Here is a 23,152-nt window from a genome sequence, read left to right on the forward strand (position 1 = left end):
ATCTGAAAGAGAATTGTGATATTGTGAGGGCTCATCTGCTGGGTTGAAGGAGGAGGAGTCCTGGGTAGGATCCTCTGTCCCTTTGGAAGCAGGTGTAGGGCAGGTGAGAGCTAAGAGGACTTGTGTGGGAGAGCAAGTGTTTCAGAGAGAGGGCTTAGAACATAGAGAGAGGAAGGCCTGAACATATGACATCTCTTTCCATTTTCCCAAGCACTCACAATAGTTGAAAAGATCCCTGATAATATTGGGATCTAGGGAGCCATTAAGTGGCCATTTAGAGTCCTTATCCAAAGGATATTGAGGCCAGATCTGATTTCACAAGCAGATGTTTGGTGGGATTTAGATCCAGGGTGAGAGAGAGAGAGAGAGAGAGAGAGAGAGACCCTAGGTTAGCCAGGAGGCAATCTAGGGGACTATGAGAGGCAGTGGATGAGGAGCTGTGCATGGTGAGATGAAGGAGGTGAGTTTAGTGGTGGGACGTCCCCCAGTCTCTAGTATCACCTAGTCGAGAGGACAGTTATACTCAGGGGGCTGTCACCACTGCTGGGTAGGCGTCGGGGCAGGAACCTGTAGAGGCACTTGGGCGCCAGGACTACATAGAAGGGGCAGAAGCCGTAGAGATTAACCCAAGGCCAAGAGGTCATCTCACCAGGAACAATGCCCAATCACCCTCAGTGGTTTTTTTCTCAAAACCCAGGACCCAAATAAAAGACCACCTACAAACTTGGTCGAAAGTCGGGATCAGCCGTAGCTGTGAAAGCTGTGGCAGCTGTGGCTGGGAGTGCCCTCGACCACACAGTAACCCTGGGAATGCTGGTCGTTCAACAGTCATTTCCAGGGACCTGTAGGTCATTTAGGTCTACCAGAGACGGGTCTTACCTGCAATGTCTGGTGATTGGTACAGAGAGGGCATTCAGCAGAATGGAGGGCCTGGTCCCATGATGGAATTCAGATTGGGGCCTGGGGACCCTCAGTGGCCCCCAAAGAGGGGAGCGGGCACACCAGGGAAACTGATCCCAGGTTTTGGCACCAAAATGAAGGAAAAGTGAGGAACGAGAGACAGGTAAATAAGAAATGAAAGATGGAGACCAGGCAGAGATACACACAAGAGTGTCAGAGCTGAAAAATAAAGGTCATCTCTCTATATGGAGAGAGGCAAAACAGGCTTGGCTTCTGGGACTTTTATGATAAGGGCAGGCTCAGGAATCAGATCTGAGCAGGACCTAATGTGGGCAGTTAGAGTTTGGGTTGCTATCAGGGAGTAGTGAGCCTTTCTCAGAAACGCCCTTGGGCAAGAAGGTGGGTGAAACTTCTTCCTTAAAATGTCAGCAGTCACTTAAGATGGCCATCCAAATGCTAAGCAAGGACCTTATATTCCCCCCTTTTTTGTAGTGAGGTTTGAATGCAGTGATACATTTACAGCTCAGCCCATTACAAACAGTGGCTCAATAAATAATGATAGTTGAAATTATTAAAGATGGCCTATGAACTGAGGGAGTTTTTTAAAATCATTATTTTTTATTTTTTACTTGTTGTTGGACCTTTATTTATTTACTTATTTGTATGTGGTGCTGAGAATCGAACTCAGTGCCTCATGCATGCTAGGCAAGCACACTACCACTGAGCCACAACCCCAGCCCAAAAAGTCACCAAACATTTCTGTAAAGGACCAGATAATAAATATTTTAGGCGTTTTCCAGCAATACCATCTGTGTTGCAACTGCTCAGAGCTCTTCCGTAATAGGGGACAAGACTTATTTATTAGTAAACACATGGGTGGCTGCTTGTCAGTAAAAAAAGTATTTACAAAAATGTGGAATTTGGCTCCCAAGGTATAGTTTGCCAACACTTATCTAAATTCTTGATTGAAGGAAACACTAAAGTTAAAGTAGATTTTAGTGAAAACAAAAATGTTATTCTTTCATTATGGAAGTCCTGAATTTTATCTCTTAATAAGGTGTTCTTTTAAAGGCTAAAATTTGGGGTCTGGGGATGTAGCTTCGTGGTAGTCAGCTTGCCTAGCATGCACTAGGCCCTGGGTTCAACCGCCAGCACTTAGATAAATGAAGGAATTAGCACTTAGATAGATAGAATAAATAGAAGGTATTAGATAGAACTTCAATAGCACTTAGATTACATTAGCACTTAGATAAATAAAGTAATTCTCTTTACTAATGTAACAGGAGTTCACTTGATACTTTGACTATATCCCTTGTCGCTTTAAAACTTACATGTTTTTTTTCTTTTTCCCAATCTTCTTTTTTTAGAGAGAGAGAGAGAGAGAGAGAGAAGAGAGAGAGAGAGAGAGAGAGAGAGAGAGAAGAGAGAGATTTTTTTAATATTTATTTTTCACAACATCTTTATTTTATTTTTATGTGGTACTGAGGATGGAACCCAGCGCCCAGCGCATGCCAGGCGAGCGCGTTACTGCTTGAGCCACATCCCCAGCCCCCCAATCTTCTTTTCCCTAACCTTCTCCCTGATCTTTTTTTCCCTGAACTTCTCTTCTCTCATCTTCTTTTTCCTAACCTTCTCCTTCCTGATCTCTCTAATCTCATTTTCTCTGAATCACCTCTTTAAAAACCCCCTATTCCCAATGATGGGCAGAATCAGGCTCTGGGACAGGAGTCCCCTGTGTTTCTCCTTTGGTAGCAAAGCTACCAAAAAAGCTACATTTTCCTTTTTCTCAAGACCTTGTCTTTGGTATTGGATTGGCATCGGAGACAAAAGACAGAGCTTTCTTTACACTAAGAGAATTAACATTTTGTTTTTGACATAACAGTTTGTTAGATAAAATTCATGGGAGGCCATTGGTTTGGACTGAGCTCCTGCATTAGGCTCAACAGAACTAACCCAAATGGATTCATTCCATGCTGAATTTTCGTGTCACCTAAGTTGTTATTGACCTGAGAAATCAGGAGAGAATAGTCGAATTACCAAACGAGTCAGTTCCAGTCAGCATGCAACTCCCTCTGTTTTAATCCTTATAAAAAAGTAACAAGGCTGGGTGAGATGGCACACACCTGGAATCCCAGCAATCAGGAGGCTGAGGCAAGAGGATGGAAAGTTCAAAGCCAGCCTCAGTGAGGCCCTAAGAATTTAGTGAGACCCTGTCTCAAAATAAAATATTAAAAACGCTGGGGATGTGGCATAGTGGTTAAGCGGCCCTGGGTTCAATCCCTGGTATAAAAAAAAAAAAAAGTAACAAGAAGTAACTTGATGTTAACTTGTTATTTTTCTATTGTTCTGTTCCCCAGTTCCCATTTTACAAGTAAATTTAAAATTACCAATCCTTTTTTTTTTTTTTTGTTATTCCTGCTTTCTTCAACTCTTTTCTCTCTGTAAAATCAATTTTGTCTGCTCTGTTGGAACACTCATACAACTTTATGGAATAAAGGATTGCAATTTTGTCTTTTGACAAATTCTTAGTCCCAATGGAGTTAGTTTTCTAAATGATAAAAGATGGTGATGCAATTTCTTCTTTTTTTTCATATAAATCCAGGCCCAGGTAAATTTGTTATTGTGTTCTCTTCCATTTGGTCAGTTTGCCTATAGCTACTCCAGTAACACCTGTCTTAATTATTATAGCTTCATTATAAATCATGATATCTCACATAGGGTAAGTCTCCACTCCCAGAAGTGTTCTGATCATTCTTAGACCTTTACACAACCCCACCAGTTTTACAGTTAGTTTATTAAGTACCATGAAGAATTCTTAGGATTTGGATTATAATGACTCAAAATGACATCATTATGAATATTAACTCTTCCTGTCCAGGAACATTATATCATCTTGATTTAGATCTTTTGCAGAAATGGGTTGTATTCTCTTTCACTGTCACTGAGGATTGAACCCAAGGTCTCATATATATAAAATGAATGCTCTACCACTGAGCTAAACCCTCAGCCTGCCTTTTTAATCCTGTGCTTTTAGTTTATTTTTCTTATTGCATTGTCTAGGACCTCTAATGCAATGTTGAGTGAAAATGGTGATTGTGGCATTTTTCATCCCAGGTTTTTAAGGGAATGGTACCAGTGTTTCCTTATTTAGGGTATTGTTTGTGCTAAGTGTTCTGCAGATATTCTATCACTGTTAAGGCAATTTCTTGGCATTTCTGATTTGATTTTTTTAAATTATTGATTTATATGCATTCTTATCATTTTTCATCTCTTAAAACAATTGTATGTTTCCTTTTTAATATGTGTGGTGAGTTCATCTGTAGACTTTTCTAACAGAACCATATTTGCATACATAGTATAAATTTAACATGATTTAGTTTATAAGCTTTTCATGCCTTGTTGTATTCAATTTTCAAACACTTTCTTCAGGGTATTTGTATCTATATCTGTGTATTTTTGTTTGTTTATAAAATGAGTCAGAGGATGTTACCTTTTTTTCCTTGGAAGAGTTCATACAAGTCTAGGATACTTGAAAGTTGTTTTGTTTTGTTTTTTAAGACATGATCTTGCTAAATTGTCCAAGCTTGCCTTGAACTTGCAATCCTTTTGCTCAGCCTTCCTAGTAACTGGAATTATAGGCATGTACCCAGTCATTCCATGAAATTTTGATAAAACACTTAGCTAGTATTTTAGATAAATTTTTGAACTACTGCTTTATATCTTTTAATACTATGCAACTATTTAGGCCTTTTGTTTCTTCTGGAAAAAAAATAAAAATAAAGATATCAAAATTCTCATTCCACAAAATTTTTCAAAGCTCTCATGCAGTGTGTTTTAGTTTTAATATTTGCTTAATATGTGTCTGTAATTGGAGTCCCTTTTCATTAAAATTATTTAATTTTACCCATTTTTTGCCCTTATTAAAAACTTGTCTGTCTTCCTCATATTTGTATTTTTGTTTGTACTTTGATTTCTTTTCATATTTTTATCTTGTCTATTTTCTTTGGGCATACTCTGATACTCTTATCTCTAACATCTGAAGTTAGACTTTAATGTAATAGTTTTTAGTCTTTATTCTTTTCTAATAGGATATTTAAAGATATTAAATTATCTTAGAGCACTGCTTTGCTGTATTCCATAAGAACCAATATCTACTTTTTTTATTATTCATTTCTAGGGAGCTTTAACTTTCATTATCATCTCTTCTATAACCCTCGAATTACTTAACACTTTTTAAATTCCAAATATGCAAGAATTTTGACTTACCTTATGTTAATAATTTCTCTGTGTTGATTATGTTATATAATCAGAGAATATGGTCTAGCTGAAACCTGTTCTGATAAATTTTTTGGTGCTTTGGACCAAATAACTGATCAATTTTAATAAATATTCTAAATGTGCTTGAAAGGAATATACTTTTTCTAGTGTTACAGTAGGTCTATAATGATTATAATGATTTTGGACCTTGTCTCAAAGTCTTTCATCTTATATTAACATAGTTCACAGTGTATTTAGTGGGGTTGGACTGGGACTTTCTGTGGGAATCCTGTGCTTCTTGTAATTGTCCTACATGAATGGTTTAGCACATTTCTATCAGATGTCCAAGAGCATGACCTACCCAAGACCATTCTGGATAAGTATAGTAGAATTAAGGGATTCAAGAGAATATAGTTTTCCCAAATGCCATTCTATAGGCTGGATAGAGAAAAAAGTGAAGTTGGGAAGGGACTTAACTATTAAAGGAAGAATGTTCTTTGATTTTTTTTTTTTGGTGTGTGTGTGTGTGTGTGTGTGTGTTGCTGGGGATTAAGCCCAGGGCTTTGTGCATGCTAGGCAAGTGCTCTATCATTGAGCGATAACCCCAGCTCCTTCTTTTTGATTTCAAAGAGCTGAAAGAATGGGAACACACTTGAGAGAACAGGAAAGATACATTCTTATGATCCAAGAGTGAAATGGCAGTGCCTTTTTCATTAAAAAAGATAGCACATGGTCCATCTGCATACCCCATATCTATGTGCCTCTCAAATCTATTTCCAACAATAGTACATTTAGTATTTGACATAATTAAGAAAGCAAGGATGAGAGACATCATAGCTGTCTTGGACTAAATAAATGTGGCATTTCTTTTCTTTTTTGTTAGTGCTAGGGATTGAACGAAGTACCTTGCACATGCTAGGCAAGTATTCTACCATTGAGCTACATCCTAGTCCATCCCCTTTATTTTATTTTATTGGACAGGGTTTATAGCCCAGCTGGCCTTGAGTTTGCAATCCTCTGTCTCAGCCTCCTCAGTAGCTAGGATTATAGATGTGAGTCCCATACCCTGCTGAAATATGCCTCTTTAGATGCAGTTTCCTCCCTTGTATTCCCAGCCCCAGTATAAATTGGAAGCTGATGAAAGTAGGGAAAAGAGCCTGCCCAGAAAAGGTAGTTTTATCATTATACCCACCAGGTTTCATTCACAAATTAAATTGTATACTTTAACCTTGAAAACTAAAATCCAAAATCTGCCACTCATATTTTTCTCCCTCCTGAGGTTTCTGTCTCATTATGTAATGAAAAGGATATTATAATAAGTTCATAAGAAGTGGGAGGTTGTTCCTACTTACTAGGAAAAAAACCTTGCTGGTTATATTTTATTTTAATTTATAGGGATAAGTAACAATACATGAACATATCTTCTTATTTGATCTGTATATTTGTTAGTCAGCTTTTGCCGCTGTAACAAAACACCTAAGAAAATTTAACTTAGGAGAGAAAAGGTTTATTTTGACTCATGGTTTCAGAGGTTTCAGTGCATAATCAGCTGGCTCCATAGCTTTGGCCTGAGGCAAGGCAGAACATCATGTGGGAAGGGCCTGGCAGAGGATAGCTACTCACCTCATGGCAGCCAGGAAGCAGAGAGAGATAGAGAAAAGAAGGGGCAAGGGACAAGACATACTCTTCCAAGGGCATGCCCTTGGGGACCTACTTTCTCCAACTAGGCCCCCACCTCATAGTTTTCACCACCTCCAAATAGTCTCCTCAAATTAATTAATATATCAATGGATTAATGCACTAATGAAGTCAGACCCCTCATGATCCAATCACCTCTCCCCAAAGGTTCTACATCTGAACTTTGCTGCACTGGGAACCAAACCTTCAATATAGAAGCATTCGGGTAACATTCCAGATCCAAACTAACATCCATCTATCTATCTATACATACATATATACATACATACCCATACACACTATGTTTGATTATACTGATGACTAACATTTATTGAAAATAAGAATTTGGAACACTAGTAAGGCTTGTTTAATTCTGGTAAAGAAGTTACATAATAATATCCTAGCAACTTTCCTGCTGCACACACGCACACACACATACACACACACACACACACACACAGTCTCTGACTTAAAATTTTAGTGATGGAGAAATTACAAAGGCAATTAAGTATACAGTGTAGACATGAAGTAGATTATTGAAGTGAATGGAAAGTGAAGGAATTTTAAGGTGCTGCTTTATGATAGTCACTGACCACATATGACTTTTGAGTACCTAAAATTTAGTCAAAATTGAAATATGTTGTAAGTATAATACACAAGATTTCAAAGATTTAGTACAAAAAGGAATGTAAAATAACTCACTAATCGTTATTTAGTACTGATTACATGTTGAAAAAATACATTTTTCATTTAAAAAATTGTAGTTGTAGATGGACAGCATGCCTTTATTTTATTTGTTTATTTTTATGTGGTGCTAAGGATCGAACCCAGTGCCTCACGCATGCTAGCCAAACACTCTGCCACTGAGCTATGGTCCAAATCCTGAATAAATATATTATTAAAATTAATTTCATCTGTTTCTTCTGTGCTTTTAACGTAGCTACTAGAAAATTTTTAATTACATGTGCATAAACAGCTTGCATTATATTCCTATTGGATAGTGCTGTTTTAGATGCATTAGAAAGATGAAAAAAATTGAAGTAGCCTAAACTCAATCATGAACAATAGTCACAGAAATTTGCTGTTCAATGTTCTAAATAAGAAAAACTGCTTTTCCAACATTGCAATCCTTATTGTTTTCATTTTAACTTAGTTTATAAGTAAAGGAGTTAGAGTTAATAATTTTCAACAGTGTTTTTTAATATTTATTTTTTTGGTGTAGATGGACACAACACAATGCCTTTATTCTTTTATGTGGTGCTGAGGATTGAACCCGGTCCCGCCCCTGTGGTAGACTGAGTGCTCTACCGCTGAGCCACAATCCCAGCCCTCAACAGTTTTTATGCTACAAAAAATATGTAAAAAGTATTTACTTACCATTTCATTTTAATGTCTTTAGGTACTGAGCAATGTAAAAAGGTTAGTAGAGCTCATTGATTACCTCCACTTTAGCTCTGAGTTCAATTTGCAGGAAGGGGTTTGGGCGGAAAGGTAAAGTTCGTGGCAGCCCATACTCTGACCATGTAGAGAACCCCTCCTATTTGGAGGAGAAAATAGTGTTAATGTGTATATTTGGCCTTTTCCTCCACAGGTATTACAGTAACAGCCCACACTACTTCATTTTTAATACCAGAAGTGCTGTAAGTATTGACTCTTTAAAACTACAGTTAATTATGAATGTAATGCATTCCTCTATTGTGATATATGTAAGAAATAATATAAATAAATAAATAAAAATACAGTTGAGTATTAAATATTTTTGAACCTTCAAACAGAGAGTAGAGTTAATCAAACTGTTTTCTAGCTAACCATCACTTTTATTTTTATTTAATTTCTTTCATCCTATTTATCACCTTAAAATAGGTCTCTTCTCCAATATATGTCCTTAAATATGTGTGCCCTTAAATACATATGTAGCAAAATATTCAGTGTTTTGTGTGTTTTTTGTGATTTAATATTCACAAAATGATGTTATGATACAGACAGTATATTGTCCAAACTATTGAGAATAAAAGAGAATGCTATTAATAATTATTCAATAGGCATAAGCTTACAACAAGTGTAAACTAGAACTATCTAGACTAATATAGATGTGGGGGTGACCCCAGCTTTAGACCTCATTCTCTATATTACTTTTTCTTTCAATTCTACACTTTGTCTAGTTCATTTCTTTTTAATGCTGCCTAACTACTAAGTATATATCAATTATATTTTATTTATATATTTCCTTAATGATGGCCAAATAGTTTCCTACCACCATAAACAACACAGTGATAAATGCTTTATAAATTATAAAAGTCCTTTTACATATCTATGCAAAAATTTTCTACTGTATGTAGCCAAGAGAGGAGTTGCTAGGCCACAGGGAATACTGATTCCTAATATAACTAAGTTCTACAGGATTATTTCCAGAATGGAACTTACGCTGTCACTCAATGTACTTCACCAAAAAAATTAGTGTGATTAAATTTTCAATGTTTACTCCTCCCATTAATACACAATAGTAGCTTATTGATGGTATTTCAATTCTCTGATGACTTGTGATTTAGAACACATCATTACATATTTATGTAGGGCTCTCCTTCTATGAATTATCTGTTTATATCCTTTGCCCACTTTCCATTCAATTTTCTGCCTTTTTCTTGTTGATTTACAGAGTGCTGTCTGCATCCTACTCTATATTTTAATGTTGGTTTCAAACACTTCAGTTACCTCTAACTAACCATTAACTTTGTCCATGAATACTTTATTGGGAGATGGGGGTGATTTTTGATAATCCAAGTCCCTTTCCTCCCATTTTGCTTTGGTGATATAAACTTTGGGGGTTGTCTTTATCTAAGAAAAACCCTTGTTCACCTTGAGTTGCGAATATTTTTCTCATACATTTTCTTTTATATGCCTTACATTTTTACCTTTAAAATACATGTCATAAATCCATCTGGAATCCACCTTCTATGTAGTATAATAGGCATTCACATAAATACTTTTTCCATATAGTGAACCAGAATTTATTAAACAACTTACTGTTTCCCTATTGTTTTTCTGGTGTTCTCTTTGTTCTATATAAAGATAGCTTGGTTTTAAAACTCTCATCTGACTCGGTGCCAATTCTATACCCTCTTATTCTATAGCTTATTACTGAATCTTCATACCTGATAATGTGAATGTTTTGATTTGTTCTTCCATAAGACTGATTTGGATATTTCTGTCTCTTTGCATTTTTATGTAAATTTTAGAGTAACACACACACAAATCTGTTTAGATTTTCATTGGGTTTGCTTTTGGGAAGAATTGATAATTGGTTATAATGGGAATCGGCATCATTATAATATAGAATCTTCCAACTGATGGAGAATGATGCCCTCCAGAGTTCTCCTGTTCGTCTTATTCCTAACTTTAGTAAATTTTTCTAATTTGTCCCAGGTAAACATAATGCTTACTTTTGAGCAGATATATATATATATATATATATATATATATATATATAGAGAGAGAGAGAGAGAGAGAGAGAGAGAGAGAGAGAGAGAGAGAAAATTAACAAGGCATCTACTAACTCCTAATTTATGAAATATTTGTAGCAAAAAATAGTTACTATAAATAGTGACATGTGTATTATAGTGAACTTTTAAATATCTTCATGATCTACAGAAATAACCATATGAATTTTTCTCCTTAGGTTAATGAACATAATAAATCACAGTAATATATTCACTTATATTGCATCATCCATTATAGTATTATTGCATTTCAGAAAAAATTTCCCTTGGTACCAGTGTATTATTATTTTAATATGCTTCCAGATTCCATTGTTAGCATTTTATTGACGATTCTTTTATCAGTATTTACCAGAGATTACTCCATAGCAGTGATGCCATTGAAATTGTGGGAAATTTTTATTGTGTGAGTCTATCCCATCTTTTGCAGGATAACTTGCTTCCCTTATTCCCAAACACTAAATGACAGGAAAACCCCCAGTCATTGTGTAACCTAACACACTCCTCCATATTTCCGAATACTGGCTAGGCAAAGCAGAATTCAGTTAGTATGCAAAGTGTAGCGTACTGTTTAGTACCTACTTGGAATTGTCAGTGCCTGTGCTATCCAATTTGTTAAATACTTGTAATTGTTTTTCCTGCCTTCAAGAGGGAGTATGTAGCAGTCAAGGATTAATGTGGACAGCAGCAAGCACTCTTTTTGCAGGCAGAAACTGATGAATGGATAGATAAAATGTGGAAGAGCTATGTAATGGAATATTATTGATTAATAAAAATGAAGTGCTGACACGTGCTCCATCATAGATGAATCTTGAAAACTTTTTTACTAAGAGAAATAAGTCAGTTACAAAGGACCACTACACATTGCATGATTTCATTTGTATGAAATGTCTAGAATAGGAAAATCTATAGACAGTCACTTGGTGATTACCTAGGGCTGGGAGTTAGGGGTTGGGTGGTAACCTCAACCCAGTATCACCAAATAGCTCATCGGTATTCAAATTTCCAATTGTTTTGCAAATTTCATTTTTGCTTGCTTATGTATATCTGGATCCAAATAAAGGATATACACGATGCATAGTTTGTATATATCCTTAGGTCCTTTTGTAAACAGGCAAATTTATTGAAATTTTACACAGAATAAAATTTATTTATGTTAAGCTTAGAGTTTGATGAGTTTTGAAATGCTTACAATTGCACAATCACAACAGTAATAAAGGTATGGAATGCTTACATCTCCCCCAGAAATTCCCTCATGCCCTTTGCAGTGAGGCCACACCCTCTCCCACCCCAGCTACTGGCAATCACTGTCTTCCTGTTCCTGTAGTTTTCCCTTTTCTAGATCATCAAACATAGATGAAATTGTATAATAGAGAGTCTTTTTTGAATCAGTTTTCTTTCACTTAGCCTAGTGCTTTCAGATTCATTCATAATATTACATAAGAGTACTTCATTCCTTTTTATTGTTGAGTAATATTCCTTTGCATTTGTGGGTCACTAATTTAGGCCCTTTTCCCTCAGCTTTAGCTTGCCTGCTTTCTGTTTGCTTCCTTATACTGATTTCACATGAATCTGCTGAATTTTGGTCACTTATTTCAATCAACTTTTGGGATATCAAGAGATACCTTGTCATTGAGTTTTCTAATTGATGCTGTCCAGTGATTTTCTTGGTAGTATCCTAATTGTCCTTTCTGCCGCACGACCAGCATGCTAGCTTCATACTAGAGGTTCAAAACATAGAAGTTAACTAGTGAGATCAAATTAAAGACACATAACACTCAATTTATCTTTTTCTTGCCCAGCTCAGAGACGGCCCCTCCCAGCTCCTGCCTCTAGCCACCTGATGTGGTAGCCAGGTTTACACAAGAGACCAGCAGGAGAGAGGAAGAGCACGCCAGAGAGTGGGCTTTTATTGGGGAACAAGAAATTTAGGGGAAATTCCATCCAATGAAGGTCGAGGGGGACAGCATTCCAAGGTCAGGGTCAGTGATTGGTCTCAGGGTCAATGGTCAGTCACACCCCACACGGATGGGCTCTCGCACCTAAAAAGGGTGGGGATAAGCTCTGACACAGCTGGCCGGAGCGCCTCACACCCACTCAGGGAGGTACCCAATCACGTGGAGAATGGCTTCCCACAGTCCTTTCTATGTTTATAGGGAAGTTTGAGTATATTGAAAAAAACACATCACCACTGTCCTTTCTCAATGTTCTTTCCATTGTTTCTTTCCTTCTTCTCCTCTTTCTCCTCCTCCTCTTCTTTCTTCTTCTTCTGGTAGTGCTGGGTGCTCTACCACAGAGCTATATTTCCAGTCCCTTTTTATTTTTTATTTTGAGACAGGGTCTCACTAAGTTGCTGAGACTGGCCTCAAACTTGTGATCCTCCTGCCTCATCCTCCTAAGTACCTGGAATTATACTTGTGTGCTACCACACCCTGGTTTTCTAACTTCCTATTTTTTCTCATTCCTTTCATTTTTGACTTTTTCTTTCTTGTTATTTCTTAAATTTTCATCTTACACTGAAAACTGAGTTTATTCACTTTCAAACTATCTTATTTCTTCTGAATACTTTTAAGGCTATACATCTCCTCCTGGAGACTCCTTATACTCACATACGGCAAGTTTTGATAATTTCAAATGTGTTTATTTATAAATATTTTGTAAATTATTGTTATGCCTTCTTCCATGAATCATTTAGAAATACAGGGTTTTTTTGTTTTTGTTTTGTTTTTTTGTCTTTGGTTTGGTTTGTTGTTCTTTTAAGATAACAAATATCCTAGGATTTTTTTCTGGCTAACTTTATGAGAAATTTTCATTAATATAAAAAGGCATGGTATATGAGAAAATGATTCATTGAGATTAGTTAAGACCTTCTTTTATAAATATGATCAATTTGGTAAATGCTCTATGTGAAATTGAAAAGTATGTGCACATTTTATCTTGGTTAATTTTAGGAATGTATATATTTTAAACATAGCATATCACGGCACTTGTTAATGATGTTTTTCTAGTCTGTGAGCATCTTTTTTTTTCAGCTTATCTATAGTTTGAGGAAAATATATTAAAAACCTACCACTATACTAATGACTAAATTTTTCTCCTAGTAATTCTATCAAATTTTGTCTTATATATTTCAAAATTATTTTCTATCTTCTGATTGATTTTTCTCTTTTTTCTTATACATTGCCATTAAATCTGTAACATCAAGTCTATGAAACAGTTGATATTATAATCCCATATTACAAATTAGGAAACAATTAATATTGACATACACATGTGTCCATAATTTTTGTGTAATAAAGATAAGAGGGTGAGCTAGGGTTCCAACTCTAGCTAAACACTACCATACCAATGCTGAGCCTAAGACTAACAATGTCAGAAAGTATCTCGCTATATTTCAGGAGGTGAAAGAAAGAATTTGTGAAAGAAAGAATTTATAAACAAAAGAACTGAAAGGCAAGGTACCTAAACCGGTCAGGGTTACTCCAGGAGAACTGGGCTGGAATGAAGTAATGACACACAGACAGAGAAATACCTTTTTCTTTGAGTTCTGCGATGGCCTCTCTGACCCAGCTCCCACCAAGGAGGCAAGGCAGGCAAGAAAGAGAGGGAGCACCTCGAACCGGGGTTTTACTAATGGGGGGAGCTAATCCATGGAACATTCTATCCAAAAAAAGGGCAGAAGGGTAGGATTACAACCAACAGATGGGTGTAATTCAACCCCTTCACGTAACGCTCACTCCCAGAGCTACACCTGTCTTATCTGAGCAGAGGTAAAGTCCAGTTGCATTGCAGGGTGCAATACCTCTTTACTTAGAACTTAAAGGGGTGTACATAGCTCCTGAACAGGGTGGCCCCCAGCAGCAAGGTGAAAAATAGCTGCAGAAATAAGGAGAAGGTAACCAGTGAAGTTATTATGGTCATTGATGATATGTAAATAACAGGACCTCAGAATGAAATGAGATTTGTTTTTTAAGGAAAGGATCATGTCTTTCTTACCCTTTTTTAATCCCCAGAATCTGTCAGTCTGCTCCTAGCTGCTTAATAAGTAAAATAAAATTAAGTGTACTAGGGATGGGAATATAGCTCCATAATAGAGTCCTTACTTAGCATAAGCCAGGTCCTGGGTTCAATCCCGAATACCCACTCCCAAGTTAAAAGTTTATAGACTTAGGGGAGACTACTGAAAAGTCCCAGGAAGTTACTTTTCCTTTGTCATATTACTTTGTACAATTTTAAAGCAATTGAATTTTAGTTATTCTATCTTTAAATAACAAGGTCTGAGAATATTGAACCCTACAACCAAACACTGAGGTGTGAACATTTTGAAGCTCATTTTTCATTTGAACTCTGTAATTTTCTTTACAGATTAAGTTAGAGTATGAAGGAACAAATTTTTCTGAGTGGAATGTGCCAGAAGATTGTCAGATTGAAAATAACAAGTAAGACTTTTACTGTGAATGTAAATTCATATATGTTATTTAGACTTAAAAAAGCATTCATAGCCACACTGTGGCATGTGCCTGTAATCCCAGCAACTCGGGAGGCTAATGCAGGAGAATTGCCAGCTCAAGATCAGCCTTGGCAATTTAGCAAGACTCTGTCTCAAAAAAAAAAAAAAAAGAGAGAGAGAAAAAAAATTTTGGCTATATTTAAAATTTTCTCTTAGCATTCAACTGAAGATTTTAGGGTTAAAAAAAACAGTGAGGCAATTTTTATTCAACTTGTTTACATCTGTTATTTCTTCTTTCCTATTCTTTTTAAACACTAGATCACCCGTGACAGAACTGCGTTGTACTTCTCCTGGTTCTTATATTATACAACCAATTGTTACAGGCCCAGTAAGTTGATTTTAATGATAACTTATTGACATTTGAATAATCATTCCTATTTTGTTTTATTTTTCTTTTGAGTTTTTCAACCAAATTTGTCTGTTTAAAATAATATTAAATAAGAGAAAAATTTTTAAATTATTGTTGATATGTCATTAATTTTTAGATATATCTCATGTCAAATAATAAGTTATGAAACGGTATCTGATTTTACCTTGTTTATGGGGATAGGAATTAAACCAGGGTCTCAGGCCTGCTAGGCAAGTGCTGTACCACTGAGCTACATTCCCAACACCTACGTTAGCCTTTTTTATTAATAACAATTATAAAGTCCATAGGCAGCACCTTAAGATAACAGTACTCTCAAATCAATGAGTCTTATGTCATGCACTCTTGTGGCAATACCCAGGATTGAAAGGAATTTCTAGCAGACTTGTTTAATATTCTACCGCATTTTCTTTAATTCAAGAAAGCATACGTAAATGCAAATGAAAGAGAATGATGTCGACTCTTCTCTAGTTTACCAAGTAAAATGTTTACAAAGTGAAGCATTATAAGGCATTGGCACTTTAATGATTAGTAACAAAGTACTGGCCACATTATCTGACAGCTGATGTGCCCACACAAGTATATCTGAATCTACTTGAGAAAACCTGCTTTTACTTTGGGATTTAAGACTTCTCTTTAATTAATTAACTTTCTTTTCAAGATACAAGTAGACAGAATGCTGTGGGAGTGGCCAGCTGAATATTTATTCATTTTTCAATCCCTAGAGAGTGAAAAATATTTCTATTTGTCTTTTTGAGTCTTTAAGTAAATGTACCAGTTTTAAGAACACAATTCATGAAGAAGTAAAGGGCTCCTCTCGCTTTTATGTTGTAAGCCCGTATGTTTTAGTCAGCTTTTATATCACTGTGACCAAAACACCCAACAAGAACAACTTAGAAAAAGGTCAAGTTTATTTGAGGCTTACAGTTTCAGAGATCTCAGTCCATAGAAGGATAGCCCCATTGCCTTGGGCCAACAGAGTCAGAACATCATGGGGGAAGGGTGCAACTGAGGGAAGATGCTCTCCTCATGGCAGCAAGGAAGCAGAGAGAAAGAGAAGGGGCCCCCAGGGAAGATGCACCCTTCCAGTGCATGCCCACCCTCTCCAGCCATGCCCCACCTGCTTTAAGTTCCATTCAAACTAGAATGGGCAGATGAGGTCACAGCTATCATAATCTAATCATTTCATCTCTAAATACTACTAGGAGACCTCTCATAGCACCAAATAAATGTACAATGTTGTGTAACAACATGCATACACCCATTCATGTAGGAATATCTGTGTCATTTATGTGTCTGAGTGTCATTTGATTTTGTAACCCAGCTAAGGAGGTATATCAAACTTTTGAAATGTACTCAAAATCAGAGTTTTGACAACCAAAAGCATTTCCAGGTATTGTAAAATGTCCCCTGGGGAGTAAAATCACCTGAGAACTTTTGAACCAGGAAATTAATTGAATTATTTATCAATAAGAAAGAAAAATACAATAATAATGTCTTTCAATTTGTCATTCGTGATAGTAAATTCTTAATTACAGGGAATAACCTGAGAATTGAGCTAGAATCATATGTATATTTATCCTGTTCTGAAATTTACTTATTCATCTTTATCTGATCTTAGAGAAGTAATTTAGTTCCCCTATGACTTTTATGTCAATGTTCATAAGTGTATTTATTTTAAAGTTAACTTAGTACATTCTAGTTTCTTCTGCATTTTCTTTTAGGAAAAAGAAGAAAAACGCTATTTGACAGTGGATTCTTCTAATATTTGTTTTCTGTGGTATTATACAGTTACGTAAGTAATGCCATTTGAAATACAAAGAATTAATGCTTTTAGAGTATTTAGCTTCAGCGTTTAATTAATCACAATTGCATTGCCTATATTATGGTTTTCATACAAACTTTTATCTACCCACATCTTGGTTGCCAAAGTAATACTGAACAACAAATAATGAAAATACCAACAGTAACCACTATTTGAACACAACTATGTCTACATGTTCATACTTACGTACATTGTCTTTCTCAACTTTTATAATAACCATATAAATGCAAGCACTATTTTCTTTAACTGATAAGAAAACATAAGATAAGTTAAATGATTTGAACAAAAATACAAAACTATATATCTAACAAAAAGGCTCTCTTTGTCTTGTGTAACTCTTAAAATTATTTTTTAGGGGGTACTGGGTATTGAACTCAGGGCACTCAACACTGAGCCACATCCCCAGCCCTATTTTGTATTTTATTTGGAGCCAGAGTTTCACTGAGTTGTTTAGCACCTCACTATTGCTGAGGCTGCTTTTAAATACTCGATCCTCCTGTCTCAGCCTGTCAGGCTACTGGGATTACAGGCATGTGCCACCACACTTGGCCTTCAAATTAATTTTAATGTGAGTGAATGAATATAACTAAGAAAGCGAAGCATGTAAGAATACATAATTAGGGCTGGGGATGTGGCTCAAGCAGACGTGCGCTCACCTGGCATGCACAGGGCATTGGGTTGAATCCTCAGCACCACTTTAAAAATAAAATAAAGATGTTGTGTCCTAAAAAATAAATATTAAAAACTTCTCTCTCTCTATCTCTCTCTCTCTCTCACACACACACACACACACACACACACACCGAGTCTCTCTCTCTTTCTCTAAAAAAAGAATACATAATTAACTGTATTGTAAAATTAATCATTAAGTTAAAAAAGTGTTCATGAATCAGAACATAGTCAAGCACTATCACAAGCAATCTTGCATCCCTTTGATGAACCCCACTTGATCATGGTGCACTATCTTTTTAATATGTTTTTGTATGTGATTTGCCTATATTAAGAATTTTTGCATCTATGTTCATCAGGCACATTGGTCTGAAGTTTTCTTTCCTTGATGTGTCTTTTTCTGGTTTTGGTATCAGAATGACACTAGCTTTCTAGAATGAGTTTGGAAGGGTTTTCCTTCTTTTCTTTCTTTCTTTCTTTCTGTTTGTTTTGTTTTTTGATACTGGGGATTGAACTCTCAGGGGCAAAATGGCCACTGAGTCACATCCCCAGCCCTATTTTGTATTTTATTTATAGACAGGGTCTGACTAAGTTGCTTGGTACCTCGCTTTTGCTGAGGATGGCTTTAAACTTGCAATCCTCCTGCCTCAGCCTCCTGAACCGTAGGGTTACTGGCATGTACCACTGTGCCTGGTGGTTCCCTCCTTTTCTATTTTATGGGACAATTTGAAGAGGATTGGTGTTAGTTCTTCTTTGAAGATCTGGTAGAACTAAGCCGAGAACCTGTTTGGTTCTGGGCTTTCCTTTGTTGGTAAGCTTTTGATGGCATCTTCTATTTTATTGCTTGAAACTGATAAAATTTTCTATGTCCTCTTGATTCAATTTGGGTAGGTCATATGTCTCTAGAAATTTGTTGATTTCTTCAGATTTTCTACTTTATTAGAGTATAATAGTTTGTTTATCATCTGTATTTCAGAAGTGTCCATCATGATATTTACTTTTTCATCATGAATTTTAATAATTTGAGTTTTCACTCTTTTTCTCTTTATAGGCTTGGTGAAGGTTTATCAACTTTATTTATTTTTTCAAAGAATCAACTTTTTTGTTTTGTCCATGTTTAAGTGTTTTTATTTTTGCTTTAATTTCATTGATATCAGCTGATTTTAAGTATTTTCTGTCTCCTACTTCTTTTGGTGTTGATTTGTTCTTTTTTTCCTAGTGAAATGAATGAAAAAAATTGTTGCAGCTCTTTCTGTACATGGGAATTTTACTTCTAGCTCCTAATACGCTCCTAGGGCTTTGAGACGTAATGTTAGGTTATTTTTTTGTTGACTTTCTATCTTTTTTAGTGAATGAGCTCAGTGCATTGAACTTTCCTCTTAGAACTGCCTTCAAAGTGTCACAGAGATTTTAATATGTTGTACTGGTATTTACCTCTAAATAATTTTTTATTTCATTCCTAATTTTTCTGCTATCCATTGGTCATTTTCTGCTATCCATTGGTCATTCTTAAGTCTTCAGGTGGTAGAGTAGATTCTATTTTTTATTTTATATTGATTTTTAATTTCATTCCATTATGATCTGATAGAATTCAAGGTATTATTTTGTATTTGCTTAGAGTTGCTCTATGGCCTGAAATATGGTCTATTTTAGAGTAGGATCTGTGTGCTGTGGAGAAGAAAGTGTATTCAGTCATTGGTGGATGAAATATTCAATATATATCAGTTAAGTCTAAATTATTAATTGTATTTTTTTAGTTCTATAGTTTCTTCATTTAGTTTTTGTTTGGTGGATCTAACCAGTGGTGAGAGCAGTGTGTTAAACTCACCCAGTACTATTGTGTTGTGGTCTATTAATATGTCATGCAATGTGGATTTTCCAGGCCTGTACTGCAGGCCAAACTAGGGTTTCTCCAGGAATTGGCTCCCTCACCTGCCAGACCTGGCACTGTAGTGGCAAAACTGTTCTTTCCTCTTCCCTCTGCACGCAGCTGGTAGAGATGGAGCTTCTTTCCCTCACAAGACAAGGATATTGTGCAGCAAATCTTGATCTCTAAACTCTCCATACCCAGACATGCCTCAAGCCTCTTAAAAGTGCAGAATCCTTTAATTCCCTTTTCTCTCCTCTTTACTCACAGAGGGACCACTCTGGCTGGTACCTCCAGCCATGACAGCAGCGGTGGCACTGAGGATGTCTTCCTCATCCAATCTCTTAGGTCCCTGATCTGCTTTGAGCTTCCAGCATTAAATTCCAGTAAAGTTCTTCCCCATTTTTTTTCCATTCACCTAGCTTGCTGAGAAGCTGCCAGACTGCTTTCTTGGTTGCACGCCGTGGAGCAAACAGGAAAGCAACCTTCTCTATTCCACCATCATGAAAATCCCCTACTTTTCAGTTTTCTTGTAATGCCTGGTTTTTTATTAAGATGATTTTGGCCTCATAGAATGATTTAGAAAGTATTCCCTCTACTTCTATTTTCTGAAAAAGATCATAGATAATTGGTATAATTTTCCCATTGTTTGGTACAGTTTACCAGAGAACTCATTTATACCTGGAATTTTTTTTATTGTTGTTCAAATTTTTGAAGGTAATTAGTTATTGATTCAAAATTTTTAGTAGATATATTATTCACATAATCTTTCTTCTGTGAGTTTTGGCAGATGGTGTCTTTCAGGGAATTAGTGGATTTCATCAAATTTATGGGCAAATTGTTAAGGGTATTTCTGAATTTCTTAGTATCTCACTTTTGCTAAGGCTGGCTTTGAACTCACAATCCTTCTGCCTCAGCCTCCCAAGCCACTAGCTACGTTTCATTTTTTTTTACACCAATACTAAGATGTTTTAGTTACTATACCTTGGTGGTATATTTTGCGATCAGGTATTGTGATGCTGTCTGCTTTTTTCTTTTTGCTCAAAATAACTTTGAATACTAGGGGTCTTTTGAGAGTTTTCTATGAATTTTAGGATTGTTTTTATATTTCTGTGAACAATGCCATTGGTATTTTAATGGAAATTGCATTGGCTATGTAAATTGCTTTGGGTAATATGGACATTTGGACTATCAATTCTTCCTATCCATAAAGATGGAATGTCTTTGTATCTTGTGTGTTTGTGTCCTCTTCAATTTCTTTCAGCAACGTTTTGTAATTTTCATTGTAGATATCATGCATTTGTGTCTAAAACTCTTTAATTCCTAAAACTTTATGACCTAGAAGCAAACACCATTCCATACTATTCTGCTGCTTCTGTATCTCTTCATCCTGATGCCAAATGAAAGTATAGGATCTTTTCCAAAAACAGGGGAAAACACTGTTTAAAGTATTAAATGTAGATCTTATTCTTCAATAGTCACTTTTATTACCTGTCATGATTTTCTTTTATTTGTAATATAATGTCATGTTGCTTGGACACGGTAATACTCATGGGCCCAGTGCAGACCTTTTACTCACCTGGTGATTCAGCATGGGCCCACCAGCTGCCAGCTTCCTACCAGTTTCTCCTCTCCATAGATCCATTATCATGCCCAGAACAATGGTGGCATCTGAAAAATCAAGCCAGGTATGACATAATGGGAGCCCCCAAGATTAGCACAACCTCTGCACTGAAATATGCTAGATACCTGAATTGGAGGTGCCCAAGAAGCTCACTCCTGCAATGATGAGGGCTCCATCAGCCACTACATGGTACTACCAGCCAGAAATGGGACAGCTGCTTCCATGTCTTAATCCAGGATGCTGCAGAAGACATATCCCTTGTACTAATCATTCCCACACCAGATGTGCCCAGAGTTCACACATCTAGATCCTTACCAAAGTCAAAAGTAAAAGCAAGATTCGGGGGGGGGGGGGGCGGGGGAGAAGAGGATGGCCAGTCAGGACCCAAAATGCCAAAGCGTGGAGGAATGAGTATCACAGAAGCTGTCCCAAGGAGGCAGAGAGGCAGCAGGAGGTAGGACTGTGAATGAGCCAAAGCTCCAAACCCCCCACTCATGCTCCATTGTTCTGTCATACTTATTTAGAAAATACAAGTTTAAAGATAAATTTACTAAAATTCCAAGACAAACAATGCAGAGCACAGGGTCCTTCTGAGTACTGTGTCTTGGGGGGGCTCTCTAAACCTACTGACTCTGTTTGCCTGCAAACCAGAATTCCTGGAACAAGTATCCTGTTAGCATCTTAACTTTCTTGCTTTCTTTACCCACCCCCACCTCAGGGTTAGAATACAGAATAGGAAGGGAGAATAATTCAGTGGGTCATTCTTGTCTGTCATCTTTCATAATTTCACTGAAATTTTTGGTTTTGTTGTTGTTGTTGCTGTTGTTTTGTTTGTTTGGGTTTTGTTTTGTTTTGTTTTTGTTGTTGTTTTTTTTTGGTTTGGTTTGGTACCAGGGATTGAACCCAGGGGTGCTTAACCACCGAGCCACATTCCCAGCCCTTTTTTAAATTTTGAGACCAGGTCTTGATGAGTGGCTTAAAGTCTCACTAAGTTGCTGAGGCTGAAAAGTTGCTGAAATTGTGATCCTCCTTCCTCAGCCTCCTAAGCAGCTGGAATTACAAGCAGTGCTCCTAGCTTCACTGTGAAGCTTTACCAGTCTGTTTCACTACTATCTACCTACCTATTTAAATTGCTTTAGCAAAGTCAACGAAGTCAATTGCCAAGGTTAATAGGACTTTTTTCCCCTTACTGTTTAACTTCTATACCACATCTAATATTGCACAGCATTCATTTCTTCTTGTAACTCTCTCATTCCTTCATTCATTCTATACCACTATTTTTATTTCTATATTAATTCTTACCCAGTCTCCACCCCCATTCCCATTATCCTTTGGTGTTTTTTATCATCTGTTCTTATCTTAAATGTCAGGTTAATCCAGGATTCTCTCCTTTGTCTTCCTCTCACTCTACACTTGAGATCTGTGTACCAACTCAAGAAAACCAAGCAGATTGATACAGATACAGCAGAATGCAGCTGTTTTTCCTCTCACCATAGGAATAAGATTGTTCAGTTAATCATCCACTGATACTGACTCCCTCTCTACAAGGTTACGAAGCTACTTTTATTACCTACATATTTCTCTTTCTGCCTTCAAATTTTCCTTTCCAAATGCACTGATAATTCATTCAGCGGCCAACTTCTTTCTTCCTGCACCTTTGACAAGTATCATTGCACAAAGCAGATTATATCAGTTCTGGAGCCAGGGATCTTTTTGATCAACTTTGAACTTTGTTGAGTCCTGGGCACAGTACACTGGCCAAGATTTATAGTACTTATTTTCAGTAATTCTCTACCATATTTGGCTAGATATATGAACTATTATGATCATTATACAGTCTCAGAAACTAACTGCAGGGGCTGGGGTCATAGCACTTGCCTACCACATGAGGCACTGTGTTTGATCCTCATACATAAATAAATTGTGTCCATCTACAACAGTCGGTGGGGTCGGGCTCCAAAT

The 23,152-nt window shown here is 36.5% G+C and overlaps 1 protein-coding gene across 1 annotated transcript in view; it reads left to right on the top strand.

Moving 5' to 3' along the window:
• The first annotated feature begins 884 nt into the window (after positions 1 to 884).
• Catspere (catsper channel auxiliary subunit epsilon) overlaps positions 885 to 23,152 on the top strand; it is a 159,938-nt gene continuing 137,670 nt past the window's right edge. Inside the window, exons 1-5 of the mRNA XM_046432499.1 lie at positions 885 to 1,045; positions 8,306 to 8,474; positions 14,694 to 14,767; positions 15,097 to 15,170; positions 16,937 to 17,000. Of these exons, the coding sequence (XP_046288455.1) occupies positions 885 to 1,045; positions 8,306 to 8,474; positions 14,694 to 14,767; positions 15,097 to 15,170; positions 16,937 to 17,000 (542 nt within the window). The remainder of the gene's footprint in view (positions 1,046 to 8,305; positions 8,475 to 14,693; positions 14,768 to 15,096; positions 15,171 to 16,936; positions 17,001 to 23,152) is intronic.

Source organism: Marmota monax, unplaced genomic scaffold (assembly GCF_021218885.2).
Source record: "Marmota monax isolate L192 unplaced genomic scaffold, Marmota_monax_Labrador192_F-V1.1 WCK01_AAM20220418_F8-fsc00090, whole genome shotgun sequence".
In the NCBI taxonomy this organism is placed as follows: Eukaryota; Metazoa; Chordata; class Mammalia; order Rodentia; family Sciuridae; genus Marmota; species Marmota monax.